We start from the raw sequence: 18,078 nt of genomic DNA, 5'->3' as shown, positions 1-18,078 counted from the left end.
GACCAGGCACTCCCCATCGTACTTCTCCTTATGTTTCTTGGACTGGACCTCTTTGGTGGCACTCAAGCTCCCATTTCTGTCTCTCCAAATTTCTTTTGCAGTGAGCCTGATGGGAGTCCTTGTTAGGAAGGGGAGGTAATTCTGATCAAGTGTAGCTAAAACTTCTTTACCGCCACAGTGATATGAATGGCCAAATATTCTCCTTGAGAGGCATTTGACAATTCCTTCATGCTTGAGGATGGCTTCAAATACCTGAGCAATAATTACATGAAACCTTAAAGCTCTCTAGTGGTTCTTGCTAGGGATTCTGGGGGCACCAAGAGCTGCTCTGCATGAAGCAGTGTCTCAATATTGTACTCCCGGGGCTGAAGAGGGTGATGTTTCTGGGACAAGCAGACTCCCCACTGCCTGCAATTGTTGAGACTGGGACATCATGCCATGCCCCCTCCTTCTTGAGATGGGTGGGAACATGAGGAGGAGGCTCTGGGCTCCAGCCTCGGTGATTTCTCCTACTATCTCCTACTGCCATACTTGTGGACATCTTCTGTCCAAACCGTCTCCCCCAGCACAGCTCAGCCAAGAGCAGGGGGAGCTGCCTTGTGTGCTTGGGGACCTTTGGACCTCCCAGGGCCTTCTGCAGCACTGGGATCCTCCCATGAACACAGCACAAGCTGGGGTCACCATCTACAGGGCACATTCTGAGGCCAAGGGGAACATTTCTGGGAAGACATGCAGCAAGGGAAGGGCTGATGGTGACTGGCTGTGAAGTAGCCAGAGCTGTTGTTCTCCAGTGATCAGGGCCTGAAGGAGGCCAGCAGGCAGAGAGTCCTGTCTTCTCAATCCTTCAGGAATGAGAAAGGTCCACTTGCTCACCCACTTGTACTGTCCCAGAGCATGTCCTTCTCCTGTGGCATGTTGACAGAGGATCCAGAGAGGAAAGGACCACACAGAGCCAGATGTTGGGATGCAGCAGAGTTTAACGGGCCGAGGAAGAGAAACATGAAGTCTCTGAGAGGTGGTAAGGGTGAAAGGATCACCGTGTGCAGCCAAAGGTCAGTGCAAGTCCCCCTAAAAAGCTGTTGGTGGGTGTCAAGACTGAGAGGAGATGAAAATAACAAAGCAAAAGGTGGAAATGGAGAAAGCAGAGGAAGTGAATGAGACACTTAGCCATATTTCCAGAGAGTCCAGGCAGGCCCTTTCCAAAGGGCTCCTCCTTTGCAGCAGGAGACACACATGCTCAGCCCTTCTGAAAGCCAAGGCCGCAGTCTGCTTAGTTGAGTCTGGAATCATCTTCTGGGCTATTTGTCTGGTCCGTCACCCATGTCTTTAGCAAGGGGGGCACCTCCTGCTGCCACCATAGCACTTGGTGATGTAGGAGAAGTCAAAGTCCCTCTGGTGCCCCTTGGGAAGATGTTGAAGACCACAATGAGGTCTGACCTCAGTCTCATCTTCCCCAGGCTGAATGGGCCAAGCGATCCCAGCCACTCCTCATACGGATCCTCCAGACCCTTCCCCATCCTCATGGCCTCCCTTGGTCACTCTCTAGTAGCTTACCGTCTTTTTTATATTGTGGTTCCCAAATGGAGCCAGGTGGAGGGGCTGCCCCTGGGGGGACATGCACACAGTGAAGAGGAACTGGAGATGATTTGGTTCTGGCAACTGAGACTAGTGCTTGGGCAACAGGTCTCACTAGGAGCAGGTGAAGCCTTCATTTCTGGACACAGCAAGATGTGCCAGCACCCAGTTAGAAGGACAAAGCCAGCTGCTGTCTCTGCCCAGCGGTCTAGGAAGGAGGAGCATATGTGGAAGGCCACATGCATCACAGAATGCTGTGAACCTGAGCTGGTATTTGGAGCCCAGCAATGTCTTTGGGAGTTCATTTTCTGCATCCAGGAGAATGTGGAAACCCAGCGAATGATGGGATTTGGAGCACTGCCTGGGGCTGAAGGCCAAGGACCAAACAGAAATTTTCAAGTACAGCTGAAAACATTCCTAAATGTTGGCATTAGTAGTGAAGCCACAAGTCATTTGCACAGGGAAGATGGACACCTGGAACAAAACATTAGATCCTTTTGGGGGTGTCAGGTTCATGGCAATGGGAACTTCAGTGCACAGATTGAGTTGTTACCAATCCTAACTTATGACTCACCTCAGCCCTGCATGTCTGGGCAGCAGCTGGGCCCTGCCAGGCACTGAGAGATTGTGTGATGTTTGGATCTCATCCACTTTTTCCCAGGTGTGCTGGCCACAGACCCTAGGCCAGGTAATGAAGGAAGGATGGGAAGAGATGAGGCTGTGGGGTGTCCCCAGGTGTTGTTGTTTCCCATCCCCACTCCTGAAACACTTTGGAGCCATAGTTTCCATGATGGCCTTTGGCTGCTGAGTAGCCAGGGATGTTCTTCATCAGCTCCAAGGGAAAAGGACACAAAGTAAAATCCACTGCAGCAAGCCCCACCCATTGCTTTCTCTACCTTTTTTCTTGAGCAGACTGGAAGAGTTGCCAGAGAAAAATAGATGACTCAGAGGCCAAGGCTTAAATGCAGTGCAACTTTAATAAGTCTAAAGAAGAAAAGGAGATGGCGCACAGAGAGCACCAGGAGCAGCCACTAAGATGGAGCTCCCATGTGGTGTTCTTTGGACTGCCCTGCAGAGGGAGGAAGGGTGAGAGGTCCACATGAGACTGGTCTGGGGAGACACAAAGAGCAAAGAGAGAAGAATAGGAAAAGCAAGCAATGGTTCAAAGCTGTAAATACAATGTCCAGAAGCTTTATCTCTGCCCAGAACCAGGTTCTGGCATCTTGGATGCTCTTGCCAAAGACATTCCCAGAGCAGATTTAGCAGGGACGACATCTGTTGCCACCATAGCAGTTGGTGATGCAGGAGATGTCAAAGCCCCCGGAGCTGATGGGCACTCCACCGGAGCTGAGGATGCTGCCAACAGCAGCCGAGGTGGAGGATCCCACGGCGGTGTTCTGTGGGAAGGAGCTGAGGATGGGCCCGGGCAGGGTCACCACCACTGGGGAGGGTTCAATGACGACGGTGGAGCTCTGGCACTGCCTGACACAGCACTCATTGCAGCTGTTGGCCAGCGGGCAGGGGCCGCAGGGCTGGCAGCAAGGGTTGCAGGACATGGCTCGGGGTCACAGGTGCACCTGGCACAGAGGGCAGGGAGAAGCAGAATGTTAGGACGCTTGAGAAGCAGCAGTGCCCCCAAGCACCCTGCAGCCAAGGCACCTCCTGGCCCACACTGCAGTGCCCACCTCAAAGCCCAGGAGCCACCTCAGCCAAGTCCCAGCCTCTCTCTGCACAAGATCTTCTCCCCCCTGCCTTCTCCCAGCAGAAGCAGCTGCCAGCCCTGGGCTCTGACAGCCCCGATCAGCTGAGACCTCCAGCCAGGAAAGAGCTGGTCTGGAAGCAGGAGGAGAGAAGGAGGAGAAGGATTGGAGGCTTCCCACTCACCTGATTCCTGAGGAGGAGGAGGAGGTGAGAGAAGTGGATGTGAGAGCAGAGACTTGGGCTGCCTTTTATAGCAGTCCTGCACTGCCTCAGGCCCAGTAGCACCTTGGTGGAAGTAATAATTTTGTGACCAGCTCATGGCAAGTGTGCACCATCCCAGCTAATGGCAGGGGCTGTGAATTGGCTTCCTGCACTGTGGCCTCTTCATTTCCTGGTAATTTTGCATTCCTTCCTATATGAAGGGTTCCTTCTGTAAGTGCCGGGAAGACAAGCACAAGGATTTCCGTGGCAGAAAGACGTCAGCACAGGCAGAAGGCTCTGATCAAGTGCCAGCGGCATCTCTTGTGGGCAGGTGATGTTTACTTGGGTCATTTCTGATTGGGTTGTTTGTGGCAAAGTTGTCAGGAAATGGGCACTGCTCTGTTGCTTCTTGCTCACATGCCTAAGAAATGCCACGTGAGGGGACATGACAGAGCTTTTGATGTTCTTTCCTTCTTCCACTCTGCTCCTTCTTACCACCTGCTGTCTGTGTCTCCCCAGGCCAGTCTAGTTGGGATGTGTTACCCTCTGTCCCTTGGCAGGGGAGCAGATGGACACCCTGCTGGAGCTCCACTGCATGTTAGGGGCTGCCCCTGATGCCCTCTGTGAGCCACCTCCTTTTCTTCCTTCGACTCATTAAAGTTGTTCATCCAAACCTGAGCCTCCAAGTCATCCTTTGTTCTCTGGCAATGCTTCCAGTCTGCTCAGGGAAAAAGGTGGAGAACCTGTGTGTGGGAGTCCCTGTAGTGGATTTTACTTTGTGTCCTTTCCCTTGGAGCTGATGAAGACATCCCTGGCTACTCCAATGGCCATCAGGGAGATCCTGGATGCAAAGAGTGGCAGCAGTGAATGTGGGAAACAATCTTCACTGTGAGAGGAACAGCCCACAACCTCATCCGTTCCTTCTCCTCCTCTCCATTACCCACTCCATGAGCAGCACACATGGTCAAAGACATGACACCCTTTATGACACCTGTACTTCCTACAGTCCTCCAGCACCTGGCAGGGCCCAGCTGCTGTCCCGACATGCAGGGCTGAGGTGATTCACAAGTTAGGATAACATCTGCCACAATCAGGCTGCGCAGAGAAAAGCAATGTGTAGTATTTGTCAATTGCTCCTCTAAGTGTTAACATCTAACACAGCTACAACCTCCCTTAAAATGCAATAGCACCAAACAAATTTCTTACGCCTGGGACAACACTAAGTTACCTATAGGATGGGTTTTGCTGTGTGGCTGACCGGCCTACTCGTGTTCTGGCCAGTATTTTTCAAGTGCCCTGTGTGATTGGTAGGTTAACTCCTCTACTATTTCACCAAGAGGATGTGAAGCACAAAAGAGAAAACTGCTCAGCTTATCAGTCGACAGAGGATTGTGATCCTCTAGTTACCCTATCTAGTGAGAGTGACCTGGTTGCTGCTGCCCTTTGAACACCTGGAGTTGGGGTAGCTGTGAACTATCACACCATAAAGAGAACCACGTGTGCTTTAGTTAAAGATATAAATTACACTTCACAAGCATTAACAGGTCTGAGGACAGAAATGACACAAGTCAGAGAAGCTGCCCTTGAAAATCGAGCAGCAATTGACTACTTCTTGTTGAGACATAATCACGGATGTGAAGAATTTAAAGGGATGTATTCAGTCTTTCCAGTAACTCCTGACTAATGGAAAGAAATAACTAAAGAAACCAGCCACAAGTGCTACAGAGAGAGAGGGACTAGATTTCTCTTGGCTGCTTTTGTGGCCCGATACTCCTCAGCTTAGGATGGTTAAAACAATCTGTTGTACTTATTGTAATGTGATGCAGTACTCATGACCTTAATCACTTGTTTAATTCAGTGCTTACTGTTGTGCAGACTCAGTTAATAGAATAACTGGATATGACACTTTAAAGAAATTATATTAAAGTCTCAAAGGGGGCATTTGTTACTAAACAAGTTGTATTTCTTCAAGAAGTCTTTGCAGCAGTGGGGGAAGATGACTTTAGCACATATTGTATGATCCCTATATTCATGGTTAATGCTTTGTAGCAGACAGTGCTTAGTACAAATACCAGAGATTAACGTGACCTTTTGTTAACTCTCTACATCTATGACTGATAAGTCTTGTGTCAGCTAATGCTTCCTTATTTACTTATATTAGTGATTAATATGTACTAGCCAATGTCTTAGTTTTGAGACGTCCTGGTTTGAAAGACAGGTGCCTGCCAAGGAAGGCGGAAACCTTCCTTGGAATGGAGAATATGACCCCTGTCACTCGGAATTATTATAACTTTGAAATTAAGGGGCTTTCGGGCAAAGATTTGGGAAAAGGAATAACAGTTCTTTACTAGTATGTGTATGTATAACAAGGCAAACACAGAACAACAAAGAAGAACAGAAAACCCAATAAGCAGTCTCTTCCCGCTCTTTAAGCACATTCCCCTCGGTGCAGTTCCGCTCACGGCCGGCAGGGGCGCTGGTGGCTCCCAGCCGGGCAGGGCAGGTGCGGTGATTCCCTGCGCCTGCAGGGGGCGCTGTGGCGCCAGCTTGGCCTTGTCTCTCTCACGTGGCAATGGCGGGTGGGCTGGATGGCAAAAATGGCTGCAGCAGAAACCTCGGAGCAGCAGCCAGAACGGCAGGGCGGGCTCACCCAGGGCAGCAAGCAAGAGGCAGCAGAAACATGGCAGTGGCAGCCCGGCTCCCAAACACGGCCGGGAGAGGCTCCCCTGGAGGGGGAAAGGGCCAGGGTTACCCCTGAGGCAGCTGAGCAGATGGTGAAAGGTTTCCCCCCTAGTGAGCTAGGATGTTAATAAGGCTCCAGTGCAGCAGCAGCTGCCACAAGCAGAGCATCACTCACGGTAGGATAAGTAAGCAGGAGACAGAGCCTTGCAGGGGTGGCGAATTCCCCCACAGCGACCACAGCCTGCTTTCCTCTGAATGCTGGGAGAGCAAGAGCGTTAGGAGCTGTGCCCAGCCCCCTTTTTCCCAGCCCAAATCTTGAGTTATCTCTGCCTCTCCAAGAGAAACCCCCCAGCTAAGAGAGTAGCCAGCCACACCCTTCCCATGGTAATTTTTTTGTCCCTCTTAAGGGTCAGTCCTTACTGTTTCTTAGTGACAGATGGGACAAAATTCCATGAAAGAAAGAAGCAAAAGGGAAAATCCTAAACCTCAACATGAGAACAAGGATTGTGTGTCAGAATGAAAAATGATAAGAGAAGTACCTTATGACCTGACCACATATTTAAGATACTCTCATGGAGAAAAGATTAATCGGAAGATCTGGAACCATATCCAAACAAGTCTATGGAAATAAATAACATATATGCATGATGAATATGTATTCATTTTCAGCATACAACCTGGTCTATTGGGTTACTGAGCATGCTTTGAGGAGACATCCCCATGCATCCAGCTCTGCTAATAAAGTAATGTCAGCTTTCTGACCCAGGAAATTGGCTGGAGATTTTATTTCCAGGTTTTTGGTGACAATGGGGCTTTGAGCAGCCTGGTCTAGTGGAAGATGTCCTTGCCCACAGCAGCTGGATGGGACAAGATTGTCTAACCTAAACCATTCGATGACTCTATGATCTGTGGGCTGTCTATGGCAGACCCTGTCTTCACCAGGGTCCATCTTCCTTTGTCTGTCTTGCAGTCCCCCTTGGGCACGGGTTTGGTCAAACGCTTCAGTCAGGAAGACACTGATGGACAGATTACATCTACCCGTACATGGGAGAAATGTGAATTAACAGTGAAGCAGTAAGTCATCTGCACATACTCAAGCAAAAGTCATTTACCACTGCATATGCTGAGTATGGCTGATACCAATCCTAACTTTTGAAATACCTCAGTGCTGCATCTTATGAGAGAGCTGGGCACTGCATGAGCTGAGGGACTCTATGAGATGTGTGTGGACCCTAGACCGGGTAATGGAGGGGAGGAGAAGGTAGAGATGAGGCTGTGGGCTGTTGCCACACATTGCTGTTTCCCAGCTGTTGGGAGGAAAAGGTTAAAACTGGAAGATTTGGAGAGGAGGATGATAGATTTGCACAAAGTGACCTTGTAGCTGGGGAGGCTGAGAATATCCACGCGAGAAACTTCACATATTTACTGCTGATTACCCTCTGTCGCTTGAGGGATAATAGAAAAGCTATCAGAACCTTAAGAGGCATCTCTCACAGACAGTCTTGAGCCTCCTGCTGAGAGACAGAGAGATCAAAAAGCTCAGAGGTCACAAAAGCACAGCATTGCGATGAACTGCGCGTGCATGAGGCCTCCTGAGATATTGGGACAGGCAGTGACCTGCCAGGATTGGACTGAGCCTAACGGTGCCACTGTTGCCATTTTATGTGTCTCTGTAGCCTGGTGATGCCTTGGGACCTTTCAGTTAATGAGGTAATGAAATAAATCAAGTCTTTGCATTTCAGCTGCGGTTTGGTGACTTGCACATATCAATTCACACACCAACCCACTCCTGCTACCCTCTGGAGCCTCGGTGTTCCTGATGGCCATTGGCTGTGCAGTATCCAGGTACGTTTTCCCCAGCTCCAAGGGAAAAGGGCACAAAATAAAATTCACTGCAGGGACTCCCACCTTCTGCTTCTCTACCTTTTACCCTGAGCAGACAGGAAGAGTTGCTGTGGAAAGAAAGAGAACTTGGAGGACAAGGCTTGGATGCAAAATAACTTTATTGAGTCAAAAGAAGAAAAGGAGATGGCTCACAGAGAGCACCAGGAGCAGCCACTAAGATGCAATGGAGCTCCTGCAGAGTGTGCATCTGCCCACCCTGCAGAGGAAGGGAGTGCAACACGTCCCCACTAGGCTGGTCTGGGGAGACAGACAGCAAGAGAGGAGAAAGAAAAGTAGAAGGGAATAATGGCTTGACGTTGTAAATGCAATGTCCCAAAGCTCTATCTCCCTCCCAGAACCAGGTTCTGGCATCTTGGAGAATCATGCCCAAGGACGTTGCCAGCAGATTTAGCAGGGGCGACATCTGCTGCCACCATAGCAGTTGGTGATGCAGGAGATGTCAAAGCCCCCGGAGCTGATGGGCACTCCGCCAGAGCTGAGGATGCTGCCAACAGCAGCGGAGGTGGAGGATCCCACCACGGTGTTCTGTGGGAAGGAGCTGAGGATGGGCCCGGGCAGGGTCACCACCACTGCGGAGGGCTGGATGGCCACGGTGGAGCTCTGGCACTGCCTGACACAGCACTCATTGCAGCTGTTGGCCAGCGGGCAGGGGCCGCAGGGCTGGCAGCAAGGGTTGCAGGGCTGGCAGCAGGACATGGCTCGGGGTCACAGGTGCACCTGGCACAGAGGGCAGGGAGAAGCAGAATGTAAGGACGCTTGAGAAGCAGCAGTGCCCCCAAGCACCCTGCAGCCAAGGCACCTCCTGGCCCACACTGCAGTGCCCACCTCAAAGCCCAGGAGCCACCTCAGCCAAGTCCCAGCCTCTCTCTGCACAAGATCTTCTCCCCCCTGCCCTCTCCCAGCAGAAGCAGCTGCCAGCCCTGGGCTCTGACAGCCTCGATCAGCTGAGACCTCCAGCCAGGAAAGAGCTGGTCTGGAAGCAGGAAGAGAAGGAGGAGAAGGATTGGAGGCTTCCCACTCACCTGATTCCTGAGGAGGAGGAGGAGGTGAGAGAAGTGGATGCGAGAGCAGAGACTTGGGCTGCCTTTTATAGCAGTCCTGCACTGCCTCAGGCCCAGTAGCACCTTGGTGGAAGTGATAATTTTGTGACAGCTCATGGCAAATGTGCCCCATCCCAGCTAATAGCAGGGGCTGTGTCCATATTTCCTGCACTCCCTCCTTTTCATTTCCTGCACATGTCACATGCTTTTCTACATGAATTCTTCTGTAAGTGCTGAGATAAGAGGCCGAAGAATTTCCGGGACATAAAAATATCAGCACAGACGGAATGCTTATATCATGGTCTGGTGGCATTCCATGCAGGCACATAATGTAAAGCTGTGTAATTTCTATGGGTTTGTTTATGGCAAAGCTCTAGTGGCAAAGTAGTTTTCACATCTTGGCATCCATGCCAACCTATAGGAAGGGCTCATCCTGGAACAGAGAAAAATGTGAGGAGGCAGAAATGTACAGTTGTGTACTGACCAAAACTCCCCCCATTCCACACCCTGCAGTGCAGTGTAGGGCTGAAGGAAATAGCAGATTCATGAATGAAGGAGGGAAGTGGAATTTTTAAGAGAGAGGTGTGTTTGAACTGAGTCATAGAACCAAAGAATCATAGAATTTTTAAGGGTGGGAAGGACCTTAAAGATCATCTAGTCCTAACCCCCCCTTGCCATGGGCAAGGACAATGAAGTTAATTTAAGGGTTGTTTTGGGGGAAAGGAGGTGGTGTTTTTTTTCTTTTTTGCTGTTTCTCAACATCCTGCTCAAGTTTTTCCTTGTCAGTATCTTAAAACAAATGTCCCCCACCTCAGCTCTTTTTTTCTTTTCCCAACCATCTATCCTTCACTGACCCTCTCTCATGGCTAATCCACTCTGTATGTTTCCCAGACAGGTCTTTCAGAAGATCTCAACTGTCTTTGTAGTCCCAAATTTCTGAGGTTCAAGCACTAAAGACTGTTCTCAATGAGCTCCAGGCTTCAGGAGAGGTGGGAGAGAGGGGTAGAAGCGAAGTACAGTTCTCCTGTGTTGTCATCCAGGCAGGAGACCCTTCGGTGCAAGGCTGAGCTCTGCAGGAAGGGCCTCAGTTCTCCCCTGGCATCCCAATTTCCCTCATGCACCCAGAGATTGGAAAAAGATTCTCTTCCTGTGAGGGGCTGGGGTTATTGCCTCAGGGGAAAGGAAATGGTGGTGAGAGAGCTTCTGCCATGGAACTGTCCCAGGATGGGATTGCATTTGCAGTGACGTGCAAAGGGAGAGCAAGGGCTGTTCTGACTGGTGCTCTCTCCTGTACCATGGCAGGAACTGGCAGTGGCTTGTCTGTGTCATCTTGCCGGCCCATGTGAATAACCTTTCCTCTCCCAGAGGTGCTCTGTGTGATGAGAGTTGGGAATGTGCCATCTGCAAGATGCCTCAGCACTGCAAATGTGTGCAATGAACATCTGGGGCTGCACTGAGCACTGCAAGGCTGTGATGGAAGAGCAGTGACTGTCTTCTCTGAGGGGAAGAGGTATTTCCCTCTCAGAAAAAAAGGAGAAAAAGTTGTGGGTTGAGGTAAAGGCAGAGGGATTACTTATCAATCACCAGCACAGAAAAAACAAGGCTTGACTTGGGGAACATTCATTTTGCACTTTACAAACAAAACAGAGCAAGATTGTGCAAAAAACCACTAAAATAACTTCATCTCCAACTCTTTTTCACAGATGCAACTGCTCTTCCTCATCTCTGGTTCTCTTCTATTTTCTCCATGTTTAAGCAGCACAGTGGGGTGTAGAATGAGAACCTGCAGTCCGTACAAAACAGTTATTTTTTTGGGCAAAGATCGAGTTTAACAGACCTGATCATAAAAAAGCATCAGGATCTTGGTAGTTTGCCTAAAAAATTACACCTTCTTATCTTTCCAGACACAGTTGTTAGGCATGCAGACTCAATTTTTTGGGGGGTATGGAGGTCCTGGTGCTTGAACACAAAAGGACTTTAACTCAAAGATGTTTGACTTCCCCTGTACCACACAGAGAGTCTGTTCTACATCTCACAACAGAGCACAACCCAGGCCCCAGTCCCTTCGGTCCAACACCCATTTGCTGTGAGATGCAGCCACTTCCTCACTCAGCACCAGGTGGATGAGCTGTACAAGTGCATCTGGCATTGGTCTGCAGAGGAGGAATCTGTGTCCCATCCCAGTCACCAGCAACACTCCAGCAAAAGAGAATCAATTCAGGGACTTCAATTCAGCGGTCTGCCTGGAACCACTCTGAGAAAAATCTGTGCATTCACATAAGGACAGGAAAAATTCAGCAGCTGGGGCCTGTGCTGACACAGCATGTCCCCTCACATGGCAGTCCTTGGGCAAGAAGCACAAGAGTGGTGCCCATTTCCTGGCAACTTTGCCACAAAGAAACCCACAGGAATGACAAAGGTTCGCATCACGTGCCTGCATGGAATGCCACCAGCCCTTGATCTGAGTGTTCTGCCTGTGCTGATGTGTTTACATCCCGGAAATACTTGGGCTTGTCCTCCTGGTACTTACAAAAAACCCTCAAGCAGGAAAGAATATGGCACGTGCCAGGAAATGAAAAGGCAGTAATGCAGGAAACAAGGACACAGCCCCTGCCATTAGCTGGGATGGGGCACACTTGCCATGAGCTGGTCACAAAATTATTACTTCCACCAAGGTGCTACTGGGCCTGAGGCAGTGCAGGACTGCTATAAAAGGCAGCCCAAGTCTCTGCTCTCGCATCCACTTCTCTCACCTCCTCCTCCTCCTCAGGAATCAGGTGAGTGGGAAGCCTCCAATCCTTCTCCTCCTTCTCTTCCTGCTTCCAGACCAGCTCTTTCCTGGCTGGAGGTCTCAGCTGATCGGGGCTGTCAGAGCCCAGGGCTGGCAGCTGCTTCTGCTGGGAGAAGGCAGGGGGGAGAAGATCTTGTGCAGAGAGAGGCTGGGACTTGGCTGAGGTGGCTCCTGGGCTTTGAGGTGGGCACTGCAGTGTGGGCCAGGAGGTGCCTTGGCTGCAGGGTGCTTGGGGGCACTGCTGCTTCTCAAGCGTCCTTACATTCTGCTTCTCCCTGCCCTCTGTGCCAGGTGCACCTGTGACCCCGAGCCATGTCCTGCAACCCTTGCTGCCAGCCCTGCGGCCCCTGCCCGCTGGCCAACAGCTGCAATGAGTGCTGTGTCCAGCAGTGCCAGAGCTCCACCGTGGCCATCCAGCCCTCCCCAGTGGTGGTGACCCTGCCCGGGCCCATCCTCAGCTCCTTCCCACAGAACACCGTGGTGGGATCCTCCACCTCCGCTGCTGTTGGCAGCATCCTCAGCTCTGGTGGAGTGCCCATCAGCTCCGGGGGCTTTGACATCTCCTGCATCACCAGCGGCTATGGCGGCAGATGCTGTCCCCCCTGCTAAATCTGCTGGCAACGTCCTTGGGCAAGAACCTCCATGATGTCTGAACCTGGTTCCGGGTAGAGATAGAGCTTTGGGACATTGTATTTAGAGCTGCAGGCTACTTTTTCCTTTTTTAACTCTCTTCCCTCTCTCTCTTTATTTGCTGTCTGTGCCTTCCCAGACCAGTCTAGTGGGGACATGTTGCCCTCCGTCCCTCTTTCAGGCAGGCAGGTGGACACTCTGCAGGAGCTCCATTGCATCTTAGTGGCTCCTCCACGTGCCCTCTGTGAGCCATCTCCTTTTCTTCTTTTGACTCAATAAAGTTATTTTGCATCCAAGCCTTGGCTTCCACGTCTTCCTTTTGGCATCTCTTCCAGTCTGCTCAGGGAAAAAGGTGGAGGGACAGAGCATGGGACTCCCTCTAGTGGATTTTATTTTGTGCCTTTTTCTTTGGAGCTGATGAAGAACATCCCTGGCTACTCCACAGCCACTGGCAAACAGGAAAAGATGGCTCCAAAGAGTTGCAGGAATGAGAAAGGGAAACAACAATGTCTGAGAACAGTCCGCAGCCTCATCTCCTCCTTCTCCTCCCTTCACTACCCGGTCTAGTGTCCATGAGCAGCACATGTGGTCAAAGGCAGATGAGATAGGTAGCTCATAGAATCCTTCAGCACCTGGCAGGACTCAGCTGCTGTCCAGACATGCAGGGCTGAGGTGATGCAGAAGCTGGGATCAGCATCTGCCAGTCAAGTTGAGCAGACCATGGGGTCACACCGTTGAGGTGAAGGAAACACTCAAGATTCTTTAATGCTCATGGTTAAAAGGAATGGCAGAAGTCAGAAGGTTCATGAACAATCAGAAAGTTTTATTAGTAAATTACTCACTTGGTATGGAAATTGGTATGTTATAGTAGTCCCAGACCTACTATATAAGCACATGGCAGTGCGTTTTGGATTAAGGGGCTTGGTGAAAGGGAGGAGAGAAATTAAAGTGGGAAACATGAATTAATGAGGGAGAGAGAGAGAGAAAGAAAGAGAGGGGAAAAGAGAGGGAAAGAGAGATAAAAAGAGATCACCAGCCCTGGTTCCAGCTTCCACCCAGCTGATACTGATGCCTTTCTGTGCTGGGTCCTAAAGTCCTGGTCACAGTCTTAGATTGTTGCTTTGGCCCCTCTGTAATTTGCCGGCAAAGAGAGGGGCAAAGCAAGATGTGTTCCAACCCAAGACTGAGAGTTTCAAGGTCTTTAGGGTCCCTTCGTGGTCGCCAGCAACTGATGCCTTTTCCTGGTCTTAAAAATCAAGAGTCATACACGGTTAGAAGGGGAAAAGGGATTTTTCCTTGGTGTTTATTTTAAGGATGCTTAGGTGCACACATCCAGGTCATATGCATTGAGATGCACCCCACCCCAGAGTGTGTGTCTCTCTCCCACCCCAACATTGGGTATAACATTATAGGCTTTACTAATTAGCAGATCTATCAAAGATTCCCCAATGAAAGGTTCAAGTGAGCCCCCCCTCCCCAAGGAGCCTTCTCCTGGATGGTTCTATCTTGGTTTACAGAATGTGTTCTGGAGCGGACCTTGGGGTCTGGGGCACACTGATCCCTAGCTACAAAGCTTCTAAAATGTTTAGTCTCTCAGCTTGACAAACAAGTCCAAGAATGTAGGCAAAAAGCGCTAAGAATACAGAAGTTGTAAAAAGGTATAACGGCGTTGTAAGAGACGGTCCGAAGATCCCTCATCTGCCTCACGATCATCGCCAAGGACAGAGACTGAACACAGGAGTCCTGGCCTGGCTGAGGTGGGACGTCTGCCAAGTGTTGCCTACGGGTGTGCCCACTGGGAACTGGTACGCATTCCTGAGGAAAATTAGTGCAGGTCACAATGGACTGCGCCGTTCTTGCTGCCCAGGCGGGAAGGACTGCGCGGAAAGGAACGACCTGTCCTGTACACCTCTCCTGTACACCTGTCCTATACGTCTGTCCTGTACCTATTTCCCAAAGCAATGGACCCCATAACAATGGCTGTAGATTTCCCAACCTCTTGGCCAGTTGCCCCTCGCTTCTGAAAAGGACTATAAAGGGACCTTCTGAAATAACCGAGCCCGAGATCTCCCCACAGAAAGAAGACAAATCTATTGGCAGAAGACCACGAGGGCTTCGTCTCATCCGTTGGTAGCTATTGCCCCTCTTTTTCCCCCTCTCTACTTTGTTTTTCTCTCTCTCTCTCTCTCTTACTCTCTTCTATTGCATTACTGTGTTGTGGGCACTTAATAAAGGTGCCCTGTTTTGACTAAAACCTAAATCTCTTGTGTCCTTTTACACTCTGAGATCGACAAACGAACCATCACAACCCCCGCTTGCATTAGCGGATCGTGACAGGGGTATAAAAGAAAAGGCAAAAATCTTCATGGCATCAATATGATGTCAATTCCAGTTTCAATGTTGATCCAGTGGGTGAGATCTCAGTCCTGGTTTCAGTGTTGAACCAGCTGCTGGGGTGTTTCTCTTTCTTCCTCCCTCCCTCCCTCCCTCCCTTCCTTCCTCCCTTCCTTCCTTCCTCCCTTCCTTCCTTCCTTCCTGCCTTCCTGCCTTCCTGCCTTCCTGCTTTCCTTCCTGCCTGCCTTCCTGCCTGCCTTCCTGCCTGCCTTCCTTCCTGCCTGCCTTCCTGCCTGCCTGCCTTCCTGCCTTCCTTTCTGCCTTCCATTCCTGCCTTCCTTCCTGCCTCCCTTCCCCTCTCTCTTCCTTTTTCAGTCTGTGTCTCCCCAGGCCAGTCTACTGGAGACCTGTTGACCTCCCTCCCTCTGCAGGGCAGGCAGATGCACACCCTGCAGGAACTCCACTGCAGTGGCTGCCCCTGGTGCTCTCCGTGAGTGAATTTCTTTTCTTCTTTAGACTCAATAAAGTTGCTTTGCATCCAAGCCTGGGGCTCTGAGTCCTCCTTCATTCTCTGACAACACTTCCAGTCTGCTCAGGAAAAAAGGTGGAGGAAACAGAGGATGAGAATCCATGCAGTGGATTTTTTTTTTTACTTCTCATGGAGAAATTCTTCCACAGCTCTCAGTTCTGCACTGTTTTTTAACAGGAGCCATGGAAACCTAGTATGGCCCCTCTGTAGGCACAGCACCAGTTCACTCCAGCCAGCCATCACCCTTCACCTTCCTACCCAGAAAAATTAGAGGGCAGGGAAATCACCAGCTCTATGAAGGTTAACAAAGACAAGTTCTGTATTCTGCACCTGCGATGGGGCACCCCTGGATGTACAGACAGACTTGGGAATGAGATGCTGGAGAACAGCACTGCAGAAAGGGATCTGGGGGTCCTGGTCAATGACAAGTTGGATATCAACAGCGTAACTTGGAAGCCAGGAAGGCCAATGGTGTCCTGGGGTGCATCAGGGACAGCATTTCCATCTCTCCTTTCCAGTAAATGCCAAAAAATATTCAGCTTGGAGCACTCCTTTACTGTCTAGTGGTCTCTGCTAGTGCAGTGAGCAGGAGCTGCAAAGTTTCAATTCAGCACAACAGCTCTCAGGATCACATGTTCAGGCTGCAGCAGGAGGGATGGGAAGTCCAGGAGACACAGGGGGAAGGGATAAAACTTTTCTGTCTACCTCTGAAATCAGTCAGTTTGAATATGGCCTTGCACCTGCTCAGGAAATTCTCACGAGTAGCCAGATGGGGTAAAACTGATTCCAGGGCATGGAGGGAGCAGGAGTGAGGGAACTGGCTTAGGGACTGGGTTCAGATGTACATAGTGGTCTTTCCAGGAATAAGTTTCTGGGGAAAGGAAGGCTGCAGGTTGCCTGGAAACACTGATAGCAAACAGCTGAACTTGGCAGGAGTCAGAGCAGGCAGCTGCAGCTTCTGCAGATGAAAGGCTGCATCTGGGAAAGGCCAAACCATTTTGCCAGAAAGCTTGCTTTTAATGAAAATCCTTCAAGCGCAGAGACAGTGGGTGGTTTCCCGGTGTGGTGATGCCAGGTGACGCTGGAGTTCCCCTCTGCTCCCTGAGGCCATGAGGCCCTGAAGTCAAGGCCAAATGTTTGAATGCCTGATAAGAACAGTAGAGCAGAACAGCATTTTACTCTTACCAAATTAACGGAACAATGTAGCCTTGGAGAATTAGATACGGCTGACCAAACTGAAGTCATGTGGAACAATGGTATTGTGCATTACTCAAAAGCTGAGGTCAAGGAACAGCCCCCTAAAAATTTTGGGACACCAGACCTTGATGGCCACTGAAGAAGACTCCAAAAGACCAAATAAGGACTAGCTATAAGGGGTGTGACTATGTAAAATAAAGTAATGCATATATATCAAGTAAGCAGGGACAGCAAATGAATATGTAATCAGTGTGTATGATAAAAATTCTGTTTACCCTACGTTTGGTGCACTTGATTAGAGGAAGGATCCTCTGAGTGCCCAGTGCTGCAATAAAGAATGCCTGCTTTCTAATACTCGAAATTGTGTTAGAAGGTTTATATCTGAATGATTTTGGTATCATGGCCATACTGCATCTTTAACTGCTGCTGTGCACCTGCTAACTCAAATTCAGAGAGCCTCCCATTCATGGATGGCACCTGGGGGTGTAAAAGAAATGGTTTTTTATTCCATGCTGGGAACATGACATGGCAATTCACACTTGCCTGGGAGTGAAGACAATACACCTTTATCAGACTCCCAAAGTCTGATATTGCCCAATGATGGCACAGGGTGTGCTTGCTGAACTTTTACTTTCTCAATCTGTCTGGACGTGAAATGATTTTTAATCACAGAAGACCCCTGCCCAAAAAGGTGCTAAAGCTGCTGGGAGCGTCCCTGAGCAAGAACCTCCAAGACCTCAGAACATGGTGCTGGTCAGAAGACAGAGCTTTGGGACGTTGTATTTAGAACTTCAAGCCATTATCCCCTCCTTCAATTTTTGATTAAGGGATGAAAATCTGCAGGGGGGGGGAAACATTCTTGGCCTTTTTTCCTGAACATAAAGCAAGAAGTGGAGGATGCAGGAGGCAGAAGCTTCATTTCAGTTCTCTGGGTACTTCTCTGCAAGCACCATTCAGCTGTAGATTGGCTTCTTCTGGCAAAGGTATCCAGCTACTCTGGATATCCAGGTATCCAGGGGCCAGCTGTGAGAATCTTCATGTGCCCTCATGATGAGGTTCACATGCACACACACACACATGCACACAAACACACACACACACAAACAACAGACTGACTCGTGTGCTCATGTATGGCTGGATGGAGCCAAGTAAAACTGTATAATCATAGAAGGCCAGAAAAATACCAGCAACTCAGAACTCTGCTGAGGACATGTTGGGAGCAACTCTGACAGGAGAGGACTCAGGTAACAGACACACTGATAGTGTTCACAGAGGACCAACAGAGACTGCACAGTAAGAGGATGAGTCAAATGAGACCAGCCGAATTTTCCTGAGAGCAATGTTTGTGTAGCAATAGGGTCAGTGCAGCAATGACTGACTGTCACAGAGAGCTGGGGAGAAAACCAGAAAAGGATGCTTAATGTCCCCTCACATGACAGTACTTGGCATGTAGGTGGAGAGGACTGAGAGCAGTGTACATTTCATGACAATTT

The 18,078-nt window shown here is 49.9% G+C and overlaps 2 protein-coding genes and 1 long non-coding RNA gene across 5 annotated transcripts; 1 reads left to right on the top strand and 2 right to left on the bottom strand.

Annotated features, from left to right (window-relative positions):
- Positions 1-2,533: 2,533 nt before the first annotated feature.
- LOC116439004 (feather keratin Cos1-1/Cos1-3/Cos2-1-like) lies at positions 2,534-3,560 on the bottom strand. 2 transcript variants are annotated; one of them, XM_032098053.1, is made up of 2 exons: positions 3,460-3,560; positions 2,534-3,152 (listed from the first exon to the last, which is right to left on the bottom strand). In XM_032098053.1, the coding sequence occupies exon 2, from the start codon at positions 3,129-3,131 to the stop codon at positions 2,835-2,837; it is 297 nt and encodes a 98-aa protein (XP_031953944.1). In that variant the 5' UTR covers positions 3,132-3,152; positions 3,460-3,560; the 3' UTR covers positions 2,534-2,834. The 2 variants fall into 2 exon arrangements, with proteins under 2 accessions (XP_031953944.1, XP_031953945.1); XM_032098054.1 differs by lacking the exon at positions 3,460-3,560 and adding an exon at positions 3,261-3,437.
- A 4,584-nt stretch (positions 3,561-8,144) lies between these two features.
- Positions 8,145-9,195, bottom strand: LOC116439003 (feather keratin Cos1-2-like). Of its 2 annotated transcripts, none has more exons than XM_032098051.1 (2): positions 9,087-9,195; positions 8,145-8,781 (listed from the first exon to the last, which is right to left on the bottom strand). In XM_032098051.1, the coding sequence occupies exon 2, from the start codon at positions 8,758-8,760 to the stop codon at positions 8,452-8,454; it is 309 nt and encodes a 102-aa protein (XP_031953942.1). In that variant the 5' UTR covers positions 8,761-8,781; positions 9,087-9,195; the 3' UTR covers positions 8,145-8,451. The 2 variants fall into 2 exon arrangements, with proteins under 2 accessions (XP_031953942.1, XP_031953943.1); XM_032098052.1 differs by lacking the exon at positions 9,087-9,195 and adding an exon at positions 8,890-9,023.
- Positions 9,196-11,772: 2,577 nt separating this feature from the next.
- On the top strand, positions 11,773-12,821 carry LOC116438979. The gene is made up of 2 exons (XR_004238007.1): positions 11,773-11,881; positions 12,187-12,821. It is a non-coding gene; the product is annotated as an uncharacterized LOC116438979 (long non-coding RNA).
- The last annotated feature ends 5,257 nt before the right edge of the window (positions 12,822-18,078 follow it).

The sequence above is a fragment of the Corvus moneduloides genome, unplaced genomic scaffold (assembly GCF_009650955.1).
Source record: "Corvus moneduloides isolate bCorMon1 unplaced genomic scaffold, bCorMon1.pri scaffold_63_arrow_ctg1, whole genome shotgun sequence".
NCBI classification, from domain to species: Eukaryota; Metazoa; Chordata; class Aves; order Passeriformes; family Corvidae; genus Corvus; species Corvus moneduloides.
The sequence above is the reverse complement of the archived record's forward strand: the minus strand, read 5'-3'. Positions and strand labels throughout refer to the sequence as shown.

What these genes read in the sequence shown, in the direction of transcription:
- LOC116439004 (XM_032098053.1), bottom strand. Translation starts at nt 3,131, where the DNA reads ATGTCCTGCAACCCTTGCTGCCAGCCCTGCGGCCCCTGCCCGCTGGCC.
- LOC116439003 (XM_032098051.1), bottom strand. Translation starts at nt 8,760, where the DNA reads ATGTCCTGCTGCCAGCCCTGCAACCCTTGCTGCCAGCCCTGCGGCCCC.